This window comes from Coenobita brevimanus, chromosome 112 (genome assembly GCF_032717465.1).
Source record: "Coenobita brevimanus isolate Jiangsu-jjx chromosome 112, ASM3271746v2, whole genome shotgun sequence".
NCBI lineage: Eukaryota > Metazoa > Arthropoda > Malacostraca > Decapoda > Coenobitidae > Coenobita > Coenobita brevimanus.
Genome location: NC_137065.1, coordinates 866,125 through 885,724, shown reverse-complemented (window position 1 = coordinate 885,724; position 19,600 = coordinate 866,125). Strand labels below are relative to the sequence as shown.

The 19,600-nt window shown below is 41.0% G+C and overlaps 1 protein-coding gene across 4 annotated transcripts in view; it reads right to left on the bottom strand.

Annotated features, from left to right (window-relative positions):
• The window catches only part of alphaCOP (coatomer subunit alpha), a 58,708-nt gene that overhangs the window by 13,284 nt on the left and 25,824 nt on the right, over nt 1-19,600 (bottom strand). The window contains exons 2-9 of one of the 4 annotated variants that reach the window (XM_080286609.1): nt 13,562-13,709; nt 12,789-12,869; nt 12,303-12,510; nt 4,965-5,188; nt 3,684-3,923; nt 2,606-2,700; nt 2,307-2,442; nt 299-415 (exon numbers count right to left, since the gene is read on the bottom strand). In XM_080286609.1, the coding sequence (XP_080142735.1) occupies nt 299-415; nt 2,307-2,442; nt 2,606-2,700; nt 3,684-3,923; nt 4,965-5,188; nt 12,303-12,510; nt 12,789-12,869; nt 13,562-13,709 (1,249 nt within the window). The remainder of the gene's footprint in view (nt 1-298; nt 416-2,306; nt 2,443-2,605; nt 2,701-3,683; nt 3,924-4,964; nt 5,189-12,302; nt 12,511-12,788; nt 12,870-13,561; nt 13,710-19,600) is intronic. The other 3 variants (XM_080286611.1, XM_080286610.1, XM_080286613.1) reach the window with 3 other exon arrangements.

Below are 19,600 nucleotides of genomic sequence, written 5' to 3'. Positions count from 1 at the left end.
GCCTCACTCTGGCCCTCTTTAAACAGATTAAAGTGAAAGTTAATCCATCTTTTACCGTTACTCACATAAATTTATTCAAAGCCAGCAAGAATAAAATATGAAGCTTCACTCACAGTACAGGATGCTCTCTTTCCCTGTCTTCTCGTTCTGTACACTTTAAAATATCAGCTGGGGAAGGATAAAGTCAAGGAATAAAGGTAGATAAAATAAGATAAACAAAAAAACAGCCAGCCAGAGAGACTGATTCAAAGACAGATAAACAGAACTGTAAGGTAATCCACGGTTCACTGTTACTCACTTGGTTTGTCTTGTCCATTACAGCGAAGCGGTTGCGAGCCACCCACACAGCAGTCAGCCCGGCGGATCGTTTAGAACTGGGGGAATCCGGCAGTTGTGGATCTGAGTCCTTTGGGATCTGTGGCACAAGAGGAGGCACAGAATACCATCATCATCATCATCACAACCTCTTTTCCTAACTAAGGATGGGGTAAGGAGTCCAAAGCTAATGCAGAAGATAAATGCATAGAAAAAGTATGATTCTCGCATCGTACCGCCATACTGTTTACAAAGGCTCTAACATGATGCTTGCTTGTGTTAGCCTGGGTCACCTAATGGCAGCCCACCTATTCAGTTTCTTATCCCTGAGGTCACATTCTATGACCTCATCGCAGGTCTTTTTCAGCATGTCTCTCTCAACCCTACCCCTAACTTTTGACCATAGATTCATCATCATGATCAAATTTTGCACAAATGTGGCCTCTCTTGGGACATGAAACAAAAGTAGTAAAGAAAACAGTTTCAGTCCCCCTGACCTCCAAAAAAAGTAGAAAGTGATTTACAGTACAACTTTAGATTAATTTAAGTTATCAGCTGGCTAGAGTGCCATGCTGGTGAAGGCTAGGGACCACTATCAGCTGACTAAGGATGACAGTTTGAAGAAACACAGGGTAAACATGCTTCAAGCAGTACACACACCCAACCAAATTAGCTCTTCTTCTTCCTGATTGTGTTATATTTTTCTGATTATTTCTGGGGTGGTAAATAAGCATTTGTTTCCCTGCTGCTTTTAACTGTTCCCCTGTGACAACTTCCTCGATGCGTCAGCTCAATGGCACAAAGGACTGTCCTAACTGTGTTTGACTAAACCTAACCTAGCTTAACTGTACCTAATAATTTAACCTAACCTAACCTAATTACCTCCAGCTGGGAAATTAGGAAACAAATTCCACTTTGGAGCATGCTGAGTAAGTTTCTTCCATACACTGGAAACAAACAATCATAGGTATGGCTTAAGGAACGTGATGATAATAACAGGGGGGAAATTTTTCAGCAGGGAAAGGTACTTTGACACCCTAGAAATTGTCAGAAAAATACAGAAAACAAGCTGGAGGAATATGAATTGAATTGGTAAGGTCTTTCTGGTTCTTAAAGTAAAGCATATATTTCCAATACTTTGCAGAGGAGAGACAGTTGCTTCATTATACAGTATTCTGGAGATCTTTCTGTATCTGTCAGTAAGGAGCCTGAGTCCAATCCATGCTTGAATTTTAGACTCTGCTCCATGAAGCAATCTATGTCAATGAAGAAGTCGGCAAAACTGCTGACCCTAAGTAACCCTTTGCTAAGATAAGCAAGAGCCTTGTTACTCTCCTTGCTGTTGTCTTCACCATCATCCTCATCCTCAACAGACTCAACGTTTTGGGCCCATGATGACACCAGGACAAGCAATAAACTGAGAGAGAAACACTGTAACAGCACATCGACCCAGTCTGCTCCTAATAACAACAAAGACTGAACTGGAAGGTGGGAAAGCTGTTAGTACAGGAGAACACTGCTGCCACCTTGTGGCAGCCACTGCAGTATGTGAACCAAGGCCCCACAGTAGGTGATTTGGTATACAAATACTGTATATTACAGTGTATGGACAGATGGATGCATATGTGAATTCCACAGTTGGGGAACCCCATGGTTGGCAGGGGATTACTGTACTCCTTAATCTTCTCTACAATCATTCTTTCCTATACCTTTCCTGGAACAGTAAGCACACTTGTACCACAATTAGTTTTGCACTCAATGCACTCAAACACTTTTGTACAAAGGCATAAGCACAACCATAACATAAAAAATGTCATCAAACTGAGAGTCAATACCAAACTTGGTTTAGATCACAGATGCTGTCGTCCAGTGTGTGTGTGGTAAGGATGATGACATTTTCTGGTGAGGTGTGGTTCAGAAAGCAAGACAAAACTGACAGGAGAAACTAACAAAAGTCTAACAACATAACAAAAGCAACATTATTAACAAACCTGGTACAAATCATAGTTGCTGTTGTCCTGGTTGACTGTGCGAGTGGTGAGGAGGATGGCATTTTCAGCAGGGTTGAAAGACATGCTGTAGATTGGAGCCCGGGACCCTGCACGAAGCTGCATCACTGCCACATCCCTGACAAACACAAGCAATTAATTCCTACAATAAAATTACAGTATTTTTTCATATTTATTCTTGATATCTGCACATAATTTTATTTAGTTTAAGAGGGGTAAATTACAGCACTTAATTATGGTATTAAACTGTACATCTGAGTATCTACTGTAAATGTACTTACTTGTTTTTGGTGAGGTCAAGGCGCCTAAGGAAGCGATCCTTGACATAATACAGCAGGTGGCCATGGAGGGAGTATGCTGGCCGCTCTCGTTCAAGCTGAGGAAAATTATACGTGTGTTTCTGGACTGGTTGTTACTTAACTTTTCTATACAATAATTCATCAATCACATCTGATGGGTCTATATTAACTCTCCATCTACCCTACAAAACACTACTTAAAAAGAAACTGACCATACTGGGAATCTGCTTGTTATTATTTTACAGTATCCTATCGTTTATATGGGCTCCAACATGCTTGTATGCGTTAGCCTTGATCATCTAATGGGGTCTTTGACTTCTGGCAGCCTCCCTATTCAGTCCCCTCTACCTCAGGTCACACTCTGTGACCTCAAATGCTAAAATCTGGTTACCACATGATAAATATGCTAAATGACAAACTAGCTGTAAAGACGACCACTCTTCCCCCTAAATTATGAGTCCTTTGGTAAACCATTTACTAGGCCGGGTGGTAACCATATAATCAAATTATGGTGCCTGGTGGTTTAGTGGATAATTAAGATACTTCAATCGGATTGAGCCCATGCAGGTTTATATCCAATGGGTGGTGCTGCTCACATTATGCCACTCAGGGATGAGTGAGGCTGGTCACTCTTATCTTAAATGTCAGGACCAACCTCCTTAGCCTCAGGCTCCTACATTACTCATGGGGCAACATAGGACTGGATGTTGGATGGATGGACTGAGGCACTTACAATGCAATCGCTATAACTGAAATCATTCACATCATTCCTACAAGTACTGTACATACATCTTTTAAAGCTGATGAAGCAACCTAAACTGACACCACAACTATACATTTTTAATTCTAATATTTGCCGAACACTACCAACTCTCCATCTTGAATGCTATGTTGTAACAAGATTTTAACACCAAAACATGATGCTAATCACTAAGAAATGCCATGAAAAAGATGAAGAGGCATATTACTGTCTTTTTCTTCACTGAGCTACATGAAATATGCAACAAAAGTACAAAAATCTGGGCCAAGTGGAAGAACTAAACAAATCTCAAGTCCCAACCTTGAAAATGATCATGCCACTGTCATGTCCTGCAGCAAAGAGGTTGAGGCTTGGATGGGCAGCCAGGACCCAGAATCGGTCGTGCTCTCGGCGGAAGGTGTGGAGGCAGATGCGCTTGGCCATGTCCCACACTCGGATTGACTTGTCTTCTGAGTTGGAGAGGATTAGCTCCTGGCGCGGGTGGAACATGACACATGACACATTGTTGTAGTGGCCTCTGCATGTGTCAACCTCCCAGGCCTGGATGGAGTAAAAACAAAACATGACAGGAATTACTGCCTCCCATACTTAGCTAAAAAAGTGGGGGGGAAAAAAAAAAAAAAAAAAAAAACTAATAATAATGAGGTGGTTATAGAATCACTACCTCCCATGCATTGCCATGAAAAAAAAATTATCATCACCACTATCATCATCATCATCAACCTCATCACCCAGATCTCCTTTCTCACCACAAGGTGGAGTTAGGTAGTGTCCAGAGAGCCCAGAAGTACCTGACAGAATAAGATGGTAGATATGGTAAATGAGGGTGTGAGAAAGAGAAGTATGGAAGCTGACATGGTGGGCGAAATAAGACTGAGCCGGTTGGATGAACTGTGCATGGAGGAGTGTATACCAAGGGTTTGGCATCACTTTTCTAACTCGACAACTGTCACACTAACTCTGTCTGACAGGTACCATGTTATCATGAAGCTACGTGTGAAAGGCGTACCTATGACGTGGATGCAGAAATAAGGGCTTGAATGGTTGGTGAATGGGTGTGTGGCCCATTTAACTGAACTGATTTTTGGTGAATGTGACTGTGGACCACTTAACTGAGCAAAGGTTTTGCTGGTTTCTCCTTCTATCAGGTTTCTCTTGCTCTCTGGGCCCTACCTCATCCCATTCTTTGGTAGGGAGAAAAAAAATCATCATCATCATCATCCGGACCTCCTTTCCCACCCTAGGGCAGGGTGAGACAGCCCAAGTTTGCCCAATCCAATAGGCCGCACTTTCATTCACTCATCATTCAAGCCCCTGGAAACCTGGCTCTATCAGATACGCCCAAAACATTCACCACGTTCTGTAGCTTCACACAAATATATCCGACAGAATCAATCCAGACAGTGTCACATTAAAAAGAGGTACCAAATCTCTAATCATGCACTTCTCACAATATGCATCCAGCCAGCTCAATCTCTTGTCAGTTCCCTAGCCTCACTGACTTCCAAACCTCTCTTCCTCACACACTCATTATTTATCAACAAAATATTCTATGATCTTTCCCTTCTTTCTTGAGCCTACCTTACAGTCATTCATGCGCCACAGCTTGACCTGCCGATCATCTGAGCCGGATATGACCAGTGGAAGGGTGGGGTGGAAGGCGGCCCAGTTGACGCCACGGTCATGGCCCTCCAGCACGAGGCGGACGGTGGCATCCCCGGCACTGAACAGTTCAGGGTTGCGGGTATGCTGCTCCTCCCCCAGACCTCCTGCCATTCCCGGAGAAACATTCTTTTTACGCAGCCCTGGTGAAGCAGGAGAGAAAGATGCTATTGTTCACCTACATTAAACTGACACAGGGTCTGTCAAGGTGGAAAAAGAAGATGCTACACTCTGTTAATTTTAACCTGGCAAAGAGGATACAGTTTGCTCATCTGAACTTGGTGTAGAGGCTAATAGCTTGTCTACCTTAGCTTGATGGAGATTTTGTCAAAATGGAAGAGGAAGGTACTATGGCTCATCCACCTTAACTTGGCAATAATTTTGTCCTTTTGCAGCTTTACTCAGTGGAGGGAAATTTCACTGTCAAAGAGGAGAAAACTTTCAACAGAAAGTCTGAGATAATGGATGGCGAATTTAGCAGCTGGCAGCGTGTGTAGCTAATCAAACACACACAAAAATGAAGGATCATGATATGTATGCATGTAAAAACCCTTGATGCTACAGTACAGTAATTACAGTACTATGTATTCTGTATAACTTAAGATATCCCATAAACATGAATTTGACCAAAGTCCAAGTGGTGTTTAAGGCCAGCATGCACGTGGTGGGGCTGTGACCCTGGGCGGAGCAGCTGTGGTGTTCACCTAAGAGCCAAGCCTCGTATTTCCCTGCACCTCACCACGGGAAGGACCCAGGTCCAACCCAGATGAGGTGCTGTCTACCACATGGGGGTGCTGGATCCCTAAATGATGTAGGTATTGTACTGTACCTGTACGGCAGCCCCACAGATGCAGCAACAACTAAAGCCTATGTATCAAACTGCTGACAGTGTAGTAATAAGACCTGTTTAAAGCACAAAAAATAAATATCATCATTATGGATGACAAACATTTAACATACTGTACAACAGGTCCAAACAAAAACTACATTACTAGACACTCAAAAAAAACGCAAATAACACACTCAAAGTGCTGCATGAAAAAGTAAATAAAACTTGTGAAGAAATTAAGCATAACATATATAATTCACATGCAGAGAAGAGCATACATACGAACAGGTTTACAATCACTCAGGTACAATGAATTAGAAAAAAAAAAATACAGAAAGGCATTGACTTTACTGGAAATTATGAATTCAGTTCAGGATGCCCCATATTAATATTCATTCATCTAAATATTGTCACGATAACAAAACTGCCGAGTAAATGTCACGAGTATGCAACCCAGTGCATCCTCATGAAGGCAGATTTACCAGTGTGGGGTGGAATCACTGGCCATTCTACAAAAGCCATCATATGTGGCGTCACAGGGTTTCATCCAGACTGTGTATGGATACTTTTTTTTCTAGATCAAAGTCTGCCTACTCTTCCACTGTGTGTACTTCATACTTAGGGTATGTTCATCATTTTCCTCTCTGACTCATATAAAGTACATCATCTATGGACAAAGACAAATACCTTGTCTCTCTCTGCTTAAGACAGATAAAAACAAAAATCATGATATATAAACAAGAGAGTCATTAAGGAAACTGTCACTGGTATCATTTACAGCAGACATACGACAAGTTGCCTCACCATACAATAAGGAGATGTGACTCAAAGGATAACAAGAGTATGAAAGAAATTAAAGGTGCATGATAAAGGATGCAACAAGCTGTTTTGAGTCTGAAATCAGTAACATTTTCAACATTCACATAAAAATCATCTCTGACGTACCTGTGATGCAGAAAAGTAAAAAAGTAACAGAAGGCATAAAATGATGCAGAAAGCTATTCATTCATGCTCGATAGTTCCTTTACAGACCTTCATGCCATCTTTTATTATGGATTGCAATTATCAACAGACAGTGCACGATTCACCTTAATTAATCAAACTCTCAAGGTGAAAAGAAACTATCATGTGCAATATGTAATAAAGTTTCAGTGAAGAAAGTACCATGCCTAATATGTAGTAAAGTTCCGGTACCAGGAAGCAGCATGCACGGAGAACAACCTGGGAGCCAGTAACTCTTTTGATGCTGCTCATGAGCAGCATGTATATATTTTTGTATTAACATCAAATGGTTTCATTCGACTACGGAAAACCCACAGCAGCAAATGGATTACAGACATCCAGTTTATACCTTAGGTGTGCCACTGTGGGCAGGTGCAGATGGAAATTTTGCATCACTGCAACTCATACAACTGGACCCACTGGATGCTGATGTGTGCAGGCGAGAACTTCTATGGGTTACAGAGATGCTGAACTTCCGCCTGCACCAGCAAGCATTTGTTAAGGACACAGCCTTAAGCAGATGCAGGAGAGAGATGCCACCACACATTAGCACCAATATAACCAGGTGGCTCAGCTGCCTGATTATACTGTAAAAATATCTCTCAACTCCCTCCCTCTCCCTTAACAGGAGGATGGTGGAATGCAGAAGAAAGGCAGCTTCAGTCTGCAATCTGGGGCCACAACAACATCCCTTAGGCAAATAATTATACAATATATTCCACTTCATACTGAATGACACCACACTAATTTGTTCAGGTGGATATAAAGCCAATACAACAAAATGGATAGGAACACATAAAGAAAATAAGCTTATTGATGAAACGGTTCCTAAAGAGTGAGGATCTATCAACACCAAAATCAAGCACAAGACAATAACAGCATAGTAACAAAAGTAAATCTACCCCATTAAAAAAAATAATAAAAAAATAAATAAAATCCTGACCTCCTGTCCCACTGTAGGAAGGGTTGAGGCAAACTCCAGAAAGCAATGAAAGTTAAAGCAATACAGAGCAAGAACTAACAAAAACCGATGAATCATCAATCATGTTAAGGAAACACACACACACACACACACACACACACACACACACAAATTATGGAGTGAGCAGAGCGGTCAACAAAAATGTCAGGAAGCTTCACACTCTCAATACTAAAAATATAAACACTATTGCCAAAACTTGTGCAGTGCAGAAACAATTGAGGAAAATATGATGTTTCACATTACACATATTCACAATAAACACTAAAAAAAACCATATATATATATATATAGTATGTAGTTTTGGAGTCAGCAAGGAATAAACAGAGTAAAAGAGTACGACATTACAAAGAGTAAAGGAGCAAGACAATAACCTTCACACTAAATAATACAATACAGTACTCACATTAAGAAGTGAAGCGAAAGGCACTACTCAAGCTGGTACCCTGCAGATACTCTGGCCTGACCTTGGGTGATGGTGGGGAGTAATTCAAACATTTTTAACATCTTTCTTTTTTCCAATAAACTTCTCCAGTTTGGATGAAATTTTCTCACCCTCCTACAACACCGTCCATCTCTCTCCATCAATATCTCCACCTCAGACTACTAATTTTCTCAACCTCCCTCATCACCTTCCTTTCCCTTTCATCATTTTAGCCATCTCAGACTAACCATTTTCTCACCCATCTTTGGTTTGATCATCTGATATCAACTGGTCCTCTCACCCTTTATATATCTCTTCAGTTTTGTTTATCTTCTCTCTAATTCATCTTTTTCCCATCCTCTTTCTTGCATGTATTCTTAAAACTTCCTTCCCTTTCCATGAACTTCCAACTTCAACTGTACTATACCTCTTCTCTTGTTGTTTTATTCACTACATCTTATTCCTACCCATGAAACATCCCACTCATGTAGCTTTATGTTGCATCAGCCCTCACTGTAAAGGAACAAAAACAGACAACTTCCCAACATTGCACAGAATGTCTCGACTACATCCCTTACGCTCTTCTTCACAGTACTACACATCGCAAACACAAACTCACTACAGTCCTTCAAAACCTCCAGGCAAACAGCATCCTTCATGAACCTCCACCAATCATCCACCCCTCAGGGACTATCCTACCCAAAACCTACATACAAATATACCTAACTAGACTCTGAGGCAGTTACCACCCTTCTCTGCTACAAAATTATCACAAAATACAACTCACAAACAATCCAAAATGCTCCCACTGGTATGGACAGCCCTCTACAACACAACACACTTACTCACCATGTATAGTACATCACACTACCACAAAAGATAGCCATGCAACACAACCTCAACAAAAGACCTTGGAACTGAAATGCCTGGTTCCTGCAGTCCACTGGGTTCATATTCAGAAGTGCCTGGGTTAGCAAAAACAACAACAATGACAACTCATCACATTAACATCAACATCTGAGCCACACTTGAGTTTAATAGACTGAAAACACTCACAAACAGCAATTTTTGGACACCTAAAGACATTCATCCACATATGCATTTCTAGAAGTCTATTAGTTCATACTGTTCTTACCTGCCAACCCAACACCACCCACCACCACTACTGACCAACCTAACAGCCCACATACTAAGGTAATATAAGCAGCAATAATCCTCAGATCTGCTTTTCTCTTCATGAACTCTGAGCACTGACCACTTGTGAGTTTTGGGCTATAAGATGAAAACATCAACAATGATAATTACTGTACTATTTGCATTAATCACACTTAATATGGAAAATCATTATCATCATCATCATATAATTCTGTGTTGCCCCATGAGGAGCTTAGAAGCCTGGGGCTAGGCAAGTTGTCCTGACATTTAAGATGAAAGTGGCCAGCCTCACTCATCCTTGAGTGGCATTTCATGAGCAATAAACCCCAACCACTCCTTGGATATAAACCTGCACAGGCTCAATCCGATATCAAGTAAAAATAGCTCTGACATATTATTAAATACTTGCTTGACAGTATTATGTTCTGATTTATCAGTCAATAAGGAAAATAATAAGCAATTTCTTAAATGATGTGAAAAGATTTACAGTCCTCGATACCGTACTTTTTTTATTTAGAGAAAAATGGATGCATAACACTGCTCAGCAAATACCTGATACTAAGTCAAAGTCATTGTCACATGAAATTTTTCTACTTTAAATGCAATTCATACTTAAACTACAAAAATGATCAGTGTCAATATTTTCAACTTCCTTGACGTCCAAAACCCTTCAGTGTTCACACAGTATGAGGAACCCAAAGGAGATGACACTGGTGAGGCTGACCCGTAGCCAAATCAAGTCATCAGTGTCAATGCTGTGGGTTCACGAGGCTGATTTTCAAAGTCCAAGGATCGAAGTAGGAGAGGACACAGGGCTTTTGTTACTGTTGTAAGATGAAAAATTACCCACATGTACAACCACCACCATGAAGGATGCACAGAGCAATATTAAACCCATCTATGGTATACCAGTCACCAGATACATGGCCAGTATAGTATGATAGTTATATGATAGTTAAAACTTGACTAAAATTAGCATTCCACTCAATATCAATGAATTACATGGTTTCAAAAGCATTTATATTTTACTCTGCTATATACACCATCTTAATTCCATTCCGGTCTCCTGCTACCAATGACAAAATACAACAATATTGCTCCCTTACCTATTCAGTAAGTGTTTCACATTCAAAGACACAAAAACACTACTTTAGAATTAAGCTTTTTATGTGCACTACGTGTCCATGACAATGCAGTAATAAGTTAGCTTAGGGGATGCAAAAGTGGTAACAATACAGTATACATGACTCTCATACCACCCAGAAATGAACCAAAGTCTGCTAAATGGCAGATACAGGCAGCATCCACTAGACTACACCTGACAGGTATAATTTAATGGATAATACATTCTCTTGTCACCTGACAAGCTTAAGCTCAATTCTCAGAGGTGGGAGTGGGACTTTTCATGTCAAAAACTAGGTATTAACTAACTTGTATACATGTTCAGTGCTTGAGACTCAACTAGCAAAGGGTTCAATGGGTACATTTTATGTTATGAAAGATTGACAACACTGCCAAATCTTGCACAGCTTGAGACGTTCGCCATTACAACATACTTCATTAGTGCAGGCTTTGTACAAGTCCATAACTCCATTTCTGGCAATTAACAACATAGCAACACACATGCTTTTAGTAAAGACTGTTTGTGTATTAAAGTCACAGTGAAGAAATTTACTATAATTCAGCAATTCCCCTATAAGTTTCTGAGAATAGCAAATTCTGTGCACCTTGCATTTCAATACTATACATTCTTACTTCACAACTTTTACTATATTTAATGTATTGAATACTCATCTCATATTTCAAAGGCTTGTTAAAAATGACACCAATATAAATGACTGTGCTCAAGTTCTTGTGTGGAAGTCTCAAGTTAGTATCTTCGTCTAAATTATCAGGTTGATTATACAGTACTTGCCATCAGCATGATGTACCTGAGTTACTGTGTGGAAGTCCTGATATAAGTACTTGAGCTACTATGTGCATCTCAGTGTGAATGTACTCGAGTTAATTTGTGAGTCTCAGTCTGAAAATATTTAAAGTACCAAGTGGAAATCTCCATACGACAGCACCTGAGCTTATTGTGTATCTAAACGTACAGTACGTGAGGTATTGTGTGGAAGGCTCACTAGGCACTAAGGTTATTATCCCATTCCCTGAACAAAGCTGGCAATAGGGTGGAGGGCGAGGGACAGCAGACCACCAGATATACCACTTGACCCCATCACCATCATGATACGAGAGAGGATAACCAAAGCCTGGGACCTGGATGGCATGGAAATGGTATGACCGAGTTGGATGTGGAAGTAAATGGGGCAGATGCAGGAGGAAGAGGCATGATGTTACAAGAAGGTGATGTAAACTTTGAATAAGATGAAAGGTTAACCCATTCATTCTTGTGATGTACTTTTTATACAGTATTATTCTGATTACTACCAGATGATTTTATTAAGCTAAAACTTTACAAAGTGGAGGAGGTTTGATATAACCTTCACTAACTCCTTCCGTGCTGGGAAGCGAAACTTTATGTGGTGACACTGACATAACCTGATGTCTTACCGGCCCAGTGATACAAATATTGCTCAGCTACTTCCCTATCCCTTGAAAGGAGGACAGTGGACTGCAGGAGATGGGATACAGCCTACAGTCCACTGAGTTCATATTTCAGATGAACCTGGGGCCACAACAACACAAACAACATTAACCCCTTCACTACTAAAAGTCTGTCCAAAGCTGAGCAAAACTGGTAATAGCAAGAATAAAATTAAAAGTACATCATAAACTGAACAGGTTAAGACTATGGCGATGAAGACTATGGCAAGTGAGGTTAGGTCAGTCTGCAGGGTACCAGCATAGGAGTGAGTGCCTTACCTCCAGGTTTGCCCGGAATACCTGAGATGTCCCACACACGAACAGTTGAGTCAAGGGAGGCCGACACAATGAGGTCCTGGGTAGGGTGGAAGCGAGCACACATGACGTAGTGGTTGTGGCCTGTCAGGATAGACACGCAGGATCGACTCTGCCAGTTCCAGATGCGGATGGTTTGGTCGTCGGATGCAGAGAGGATCCATGGGTATTCCTGTCAAATGGAGGATGAGAAGCTAGTATGAGTTAAACTATCATCATCAGCCTGACCTCTTTCTATTAGGATGGGGTAAGGTTTGGTCTAGACAGCAAGAAGAGAGAAAACATGATACAGTGTGAAGTTATCAACAAAATGCTCAGTGCAAATATTACAGTCAATCATCAAAGTGAAGGCATTTTAAAGTTTCTTAAACCACTGTAAGGGTCTGATAATTTTAGTCATTCAAAGGGTTAAAACTAGATACAGTATAATGCCCGATGGAGATACTGAACCTGGTGGAACTCTGTTGTGCGGATGTAGTCAAGGTGGCCAAGCAGTGTGAAGAGGCATCGACGCAGCTTATAGTTCCACACCTACCAGGGAAAAGCATGTTTTAGTACTTGGGATACTCACACACACACACACACACACACACACACACACACACACACACACACACACACATTACCTAAGTTGCGGAGTCAGTGATAATACTTCCCGACTATAACTCCAGAAATATTACAAGTACGACTCTGATTCCAACTATAGTATATGTACCGTACTAATAATACGGCACATGGACATGATGTAGGTAAATGAATAATATCCATGAATTTTGATATATGCAATTCTTAAATCTTGATTTTATATTCTCTACTTATTGTCTTTGCATAATAACAAATAAACCATTATACATGGTTGTAAAATAAACTGAATAAAGTATTGAAAAGATACGATTGATACCATTTCAGAATAAAAAAGTTCGGAGTTGAAGTCATGGGAATTTTCCCGACGCCAACTCTGACTCCAACCAAAAACAGATGACTCCACAACTCCAACTCCACAACCCTGCACATTACCTTAGTTCATTACATATCTATTAACAATGATACATGTTAGCTCATTTTTTATCACAAGTACTAAACAACAACAAATCTTACACTTAATGAATCTTAGAAACTAACACTCTTTCCAACTCTAAACTTAATGAACCTTGGAAACTAATATTTTTCCAACTCTAAATAACAATACATAGCCTACCTTAACAAATGCTCCTCTCACCCACCTTGATCTTGTAGTCATCTCCACCTGACACGAACAGCGGCTGTTGCTGGTGGAAGCACACAGCACGCACAGGACCCTCATGCTCGTCAAATTTGTCAACCAGCGTGCACATTCGGTAGTCCCATAGCTGGATAATGCCACTGTGCAGGCTGTGGGTATGTAAAAACAGGGGTCAGATAAGAAAATATACACCTGCAGTAAGATGAGTGGGAAAGATGGAAGGAGGAAAAGGAAAAGGAAGAAAAAGGGAAGGGAGGAAAATGAAAGGGAAGATCATGGAAGGAAGCATGGAAATGGAATAGGAGCAAGAGAGGAAAGGGAAAGGAAGGAAAAGAGGAAGAAAGAAAAGGAAAATGAGAGAAGAGAGGAAAGCACAAGGAAAGAGAGAAAAAGAAGGGGAAGGAAAGGAAAGGAAAGAAAAGAAGGGAAGAAGGAAAGGTATAGAAAGAAGGGAGGGAAGAAATCAAAGGGAAAGAAATATGGGAAAGGAGGAAGAAAATGGAAAGAAATGGAAACAGACGAGGAATGAAAGGGAAATGAGAGAAGGGAAGGGTGAGGACCGAAAGGGAAAGGACTCTGAGTGAGGGAGGAATGAAATTGAAATAAAGGAAGTGAAGGAGGAAGAGAGAACAGGTAACCTTCCTCTATCATCTCCAGTGACTTGCTTCTTCCTGTGAACACCTTGATGAGGGGTGGCCATGGCAGAACAGTTTTCAGGCCACTGTACACTGCCTTAAACCTCACACATACACAGTTGCATCTCCACTTCTGAGCCTAGGGAGGTGGGTGGGTAGGCACACAGAGAGGTAGGTAAGTACATAGTAAGTAGATAGGAAGGTAAGTACGTAGTGGGTAAATGGGCAGGTAGTGAAATAAGAACACTGTAGGTAGGTAGGTATGTAGGAAGGTAAGTGCACAGTAGGTAAATATGCAGGTAGGAAGGTAAACACAGTGTAGGCAGGTAGGTAGGTGGATAGGTCGGATGGTAAGTACATAGTAGGTAAACAGGCAGGTAGGAAGGTATGCACAGTGTAGGTAGGCAGGCAGTGAGGCAGGTTGGTTGGTAGGTAGGTAGGAAGGTAGGTCAGTAAGTAGGTAGGTAGGTAGGTAGGTAGGTAGGCAGGGAGGCAGGCAGGTAGGTAGGCTGGTTGGTTGGTTACCTGGTTGGTAGATCAGTAAGAAGGTAGGCAGGCAGGCAGGCATGTAGATAGGAACACAGTAGGTAGGTAGGTAATTGAATAAGTACCGTACTAATTCACTCTTCCTCATCTTATTCATATACCAAAAAAAAAAAAAAAAAAGTTCCAGTAAAAACCGACAGTGAAACAGTTTATTCTCACTTGGCAAAATATCCATAACCTCATCTCAGGTCAGTTGACTGCCAAGTGTAGTTAGACTGGGAGATAATTCTGACAAGTAATCGATGAGACTCATTCTTATCTCATGATTTAGGTCCTCTATCTATCTATCTATCTATCTACCTATGACTAAGTCCCACAGTGTTGACCACAATTTAGTATTTCGCCCGTGAGAGTTGCCCAGTTCTGTCATATGAAAACAAAATAACTACAACACAGCACATTCTAAACCAATGATATGTCTATTTCATATAATGAACCAAATGAAGCAATATGAACTGAAACTCCAAGTTTTTCAATGACAAAAGCCTTCACATGATGACTGTTCCTATCATCACCTTGGGATGTTTCAAGGTAAGTGAGACACACAAATTATCAACTGCCTATTGTGTGAGAACGAAGACGTGAAGGGAGATCCGAGTGGGTTTGTGGCCAAGCTCACAATCCGTTTCCATAAATTTTCTTAAGCCTTTGTTGTGTACTGGCCTGCTTGTTCATATGTTTATCTTAACTGTGTAGAGGACTGCTTGTTAATAGCATACATTTTCTTAACTTGTGTAGAGCACTGTTGTTAACAGCATACATTTTCTTAACTGATTGTTCATGCATTTCTCTTATGCTGTGTATGAGACTGCTTGATCATGCGTTCACCTTAAATTGTGTACAGTATAGGACTGCTTGTTCTTATATTTACCTTTGCTCATACAGCTACCAGACACTTAACAGACAAACCAAAGTCAATGTCAATGGTAAATGCTTGAACTATAAATAAGTTAGTGAATCTCATCCTAGGAGTGTTGTGGCAACAGCGGATTCCTGTGGTTGTATATACAAAGAATTTCATCCAATATCTACTTGTCTCTCCATAACAAGGGTCTTATTCATAAATGATCTCATTCAAAGATAAACACGTCTTCCTAGTAATTACTGTCATAACCATTTTGTTTTGTTGTATTTTTCACATGGACTGGGTAGAGGTAGAAACTGCAGATCCTAGTTCACCTGATGTGAACCAGTGGGCTGCAGGTTGAAGTAAAATGACTCTGTTCAGTTATACACCCTCTATCACTCACATCTTAAAGTCCAAGATAATGCCAACAATACAACAACAAAAACAACTGTGTGGCTAACTCAATGATGAGGAAACTGACAGGCTGACTGGTGAGTTAATTGGCTTGCTTGCTGACTGACGATGTGAATGGTGGCTGGTGAGGGAAAAGACTAAGATGAAACAGAGGCAAGTGGCCAACTGAATGAATAATGAAGTAACTGACTGACAGGTTGGGTAACTAGCTAGCAACCAGGTGACTGGTGTGGTAAGTGACTGATGGTAGGCTGACTGGTAAGATAACCGGTGTACTGACTGGTGGGGTAAGTGACTGATGGTAGGCTGACTGGTGAGATAACCGGTGTACTGACTGGTGGGGTAAGTGACTGATGAGATAACCGGTGTACTGACTGGTGGGGTAGGTGACTGAGGCAGTGTCACCAGGACTGGTATAAAAAGTGGCAGGCATGAGTGTGTGGGAGACAAGGCCAACCACAGCTCTTCCACAACCACTAACCTAACACATCACTACCACCACGACACTTACCATTACTCCTACCACTACCACTACTGCTACCATGACTCTATGAACACCACCACCATTGACTATTACCTATGTCATCATCACTGATACTACCACCACTCCTGCCATCAACATTACTACTACTGGGGCTATCAAGGAGCCTACACCTGGTGATGCTGTGCACCATGCATGAGCGGTTACAACATCCACCCAGGAGACAAATCTCATCTTGTTTCCCTGCTCCTCACCACAAGGAAGGATGTTGGTGTGGCACTGCCTACCACAAGGGCGGGCTGGATCCCTACACAGAGTGTGTGTGTATCTGTACTGTACCTGTACAACAGCTCCACAGAAGTAGTTATTTACCTGTGGTCAACAGGTCTGCTTGGACACACAGACTGGAGTTAAGCAATAACAGCAACAACAACAACAACATTATTACTACTACTACTACTACTACTGCTGCTGCTGCTACAGATACTACTACTATTACTACAGACACTACTACTACTATTACTACAAATAATAATATAGCTACCACAATCTCACCACTACCACCAAGTCTTCCTCAACATGTGCACAGTTAATCAAAATACAAGAATGAAGCAAGACGTGACCTTGATTTATCAAAGGCAAGACAAGTGGGTGTGTCCAGAGTACCACACATGAGACAGGTGAGAAAATAGATGATGTAGCAAGCTATACTGGTTACCACTAGCCACCGTCTGCTACTACTTTCTAAAATAACCTCTGCAGTGTGAGGAAGCTTCTGTTATGTGTGAGCTGGAGGGAGGGCAGCCTGATGGTGAAAGACAGCGTGACATGGAAGCAATCAGCTTGTGGCCACGTCTTCTATGATTAAAGTGTCTTTTCATACACAGACTGCTACAGACACAATGCAAAAGGACCCAATCCTCCTTCACCCTATGTCAAGTGGTTAGAAAGGCATCAGATTTTTGTCTTTTGTACCTTATTTCTCTTAGCACAATGTTACAAAATGACAAAGACAGTACTACAGCTCTACATCCTTTCTAAAGCACTTCTTGTGACTTGCACAATACTGTAGCATTAACCCTTCATATGCCATGTGAAGTCAGATTGACTCCAACACATTTTTAAGTGATGTCATTCAGCCACTTATTATTTTAGGGATCCAGTGAACCATGACTTTGTTTGTCTTTGGCCAGTGTATAAGCAAACAACATCTGTGTGGAAAGACTCTTATAGTTCAGGAGTTAGGGGGGTGCAAACTTCAATGGGGGTTGTCTGGTACCCTACCTAGCATTCTGTGTAACTTTTTTTTTTTCCCCAGATTCTAGATATTATTGACCATATCACTGAATGCTGAGATGTTCTACAGTCAGCAGGGGAGAATCGTAGAAGATCCTCCCATTTCTGATGCTGATAATGACACCTGTACTGCTTTATCTGATGTTAAAATCAATGAGGGGTTTTCTGATTTTAAATGTCAATCTTGTTTATGTTCTAAATATGGATGCAACCAAATTTTTTGCATAATTTTGTTTTCATGATTTTTTATATTGTATTATAACTGTTAACACACTTACTTTATTATGTTTGGAGCATGCTCAATGAATAACCCTGATATAACCTAAAAATATACGCCACATTAACCATTACATGTACACTTTCAAAAAAATTGAAAAAAATCATAAAAATATTACTTTCCTTAAAAAAAAAAACACACACACAAAATAAATAAAATAAAATAAATAAAACACAAAAGAGACTCATGGTGGATTGGCTACACATGCCGGTCCTGAGCAATATATGTACGGATAACATTTGCAACTTTGTGCATATGGGAAAAGTCCAAAAATTAAGTTGGGGTTTTTCATGACCCCACGTGGCCTTCCAGGTTGTTTTTTCACCTGGCATACGAAGGGTTACTCTACTGTTACAACTCGGCATTCAAACGGGAGGCAACAATTTTGGCCAAGTTAAATAAAGAGAGTATAGTATCTTCATTTATTAAGAGAGAAAGATGCAGCAGGGAGGGAGGGGGATGAAAGAGAGGATAACGGGAGTGAGTCAGGTTGGGACAAAATATGGTACCAAGTGTGATGTGGAAGACAAGCACTGCCTTACTCACTCAACCATGCAGTCGCAATCAATATACTCACACAACTCACTCACTGCACTCACGAAGACTGGCACTACCACACTCTACTCAACCACAGTCACACTCAAACATTTCACTCAATGCACTCACATATCTCATTCAATGCACTCACAATGTACATACACAACACTCAAACTCACATGCACTCTCATACACACCACAGACCTGATGCACTGTACCAGACACAACAGACACTCAATGCATTCATACAAGTGAAGATGAGAAATGAATATGATGATAACTGACCATGTGTTTACCAAAGAGATGATGATGTGAATATGAAACTGAATGAATGTGACTAGTTGGTGTATTGAAGATGAGGCTTGAAAATGATAATGAATGAAGGTGACGTGTTGATCAGGTGAAGATGAAAAATGAATATGAAAATGCTTAATGATAGATCTACCACGAAGATGATTCTGGAATGTGAAACCGAATGAAGGTGACTGATTGGTTTGGTGAAGACGAAAAAGGAATGTGATAACAGATGAAAGTAACTAGTGGTCAGTATAGGGCTGGCATATGAAATCGAATGAAAGACGGGTTGGGTTGTTTATCGGAAAGTAAGGATGAGGTACAATATTGCTTTTATGAGTCAGAATGAATGAAGATAACGGTGGGAGATGAGTTTGCAGTTAATTGGGGAGATGGGGAAGGGGAGGAGGGGGGAGGAAAAGGTGGAGTAGAAGGCATACAATCTCACCTCCACTTTCCTCCTGTCTCCTTCACCCTCCCCCCTACTTCAACTCTTCGCTCTTCTACCTTCTCCCTACTTCAACTCCCCACTCACTCCTTCCCCTCTTCCTTTAACTCTCCACTTTCCCAATCCCATCCATCTTCCATTCCACCCCTCTCCTGTCCCCTCCCCCTCCTTCAACTCTCGCTTTCTCCCTTCCCTCTCTCCTTCCTTCATATTTTCCATTCCCTGTTTTAATTCTATTCTTCCTCTCTTCTCCTTAAGTCAGTTG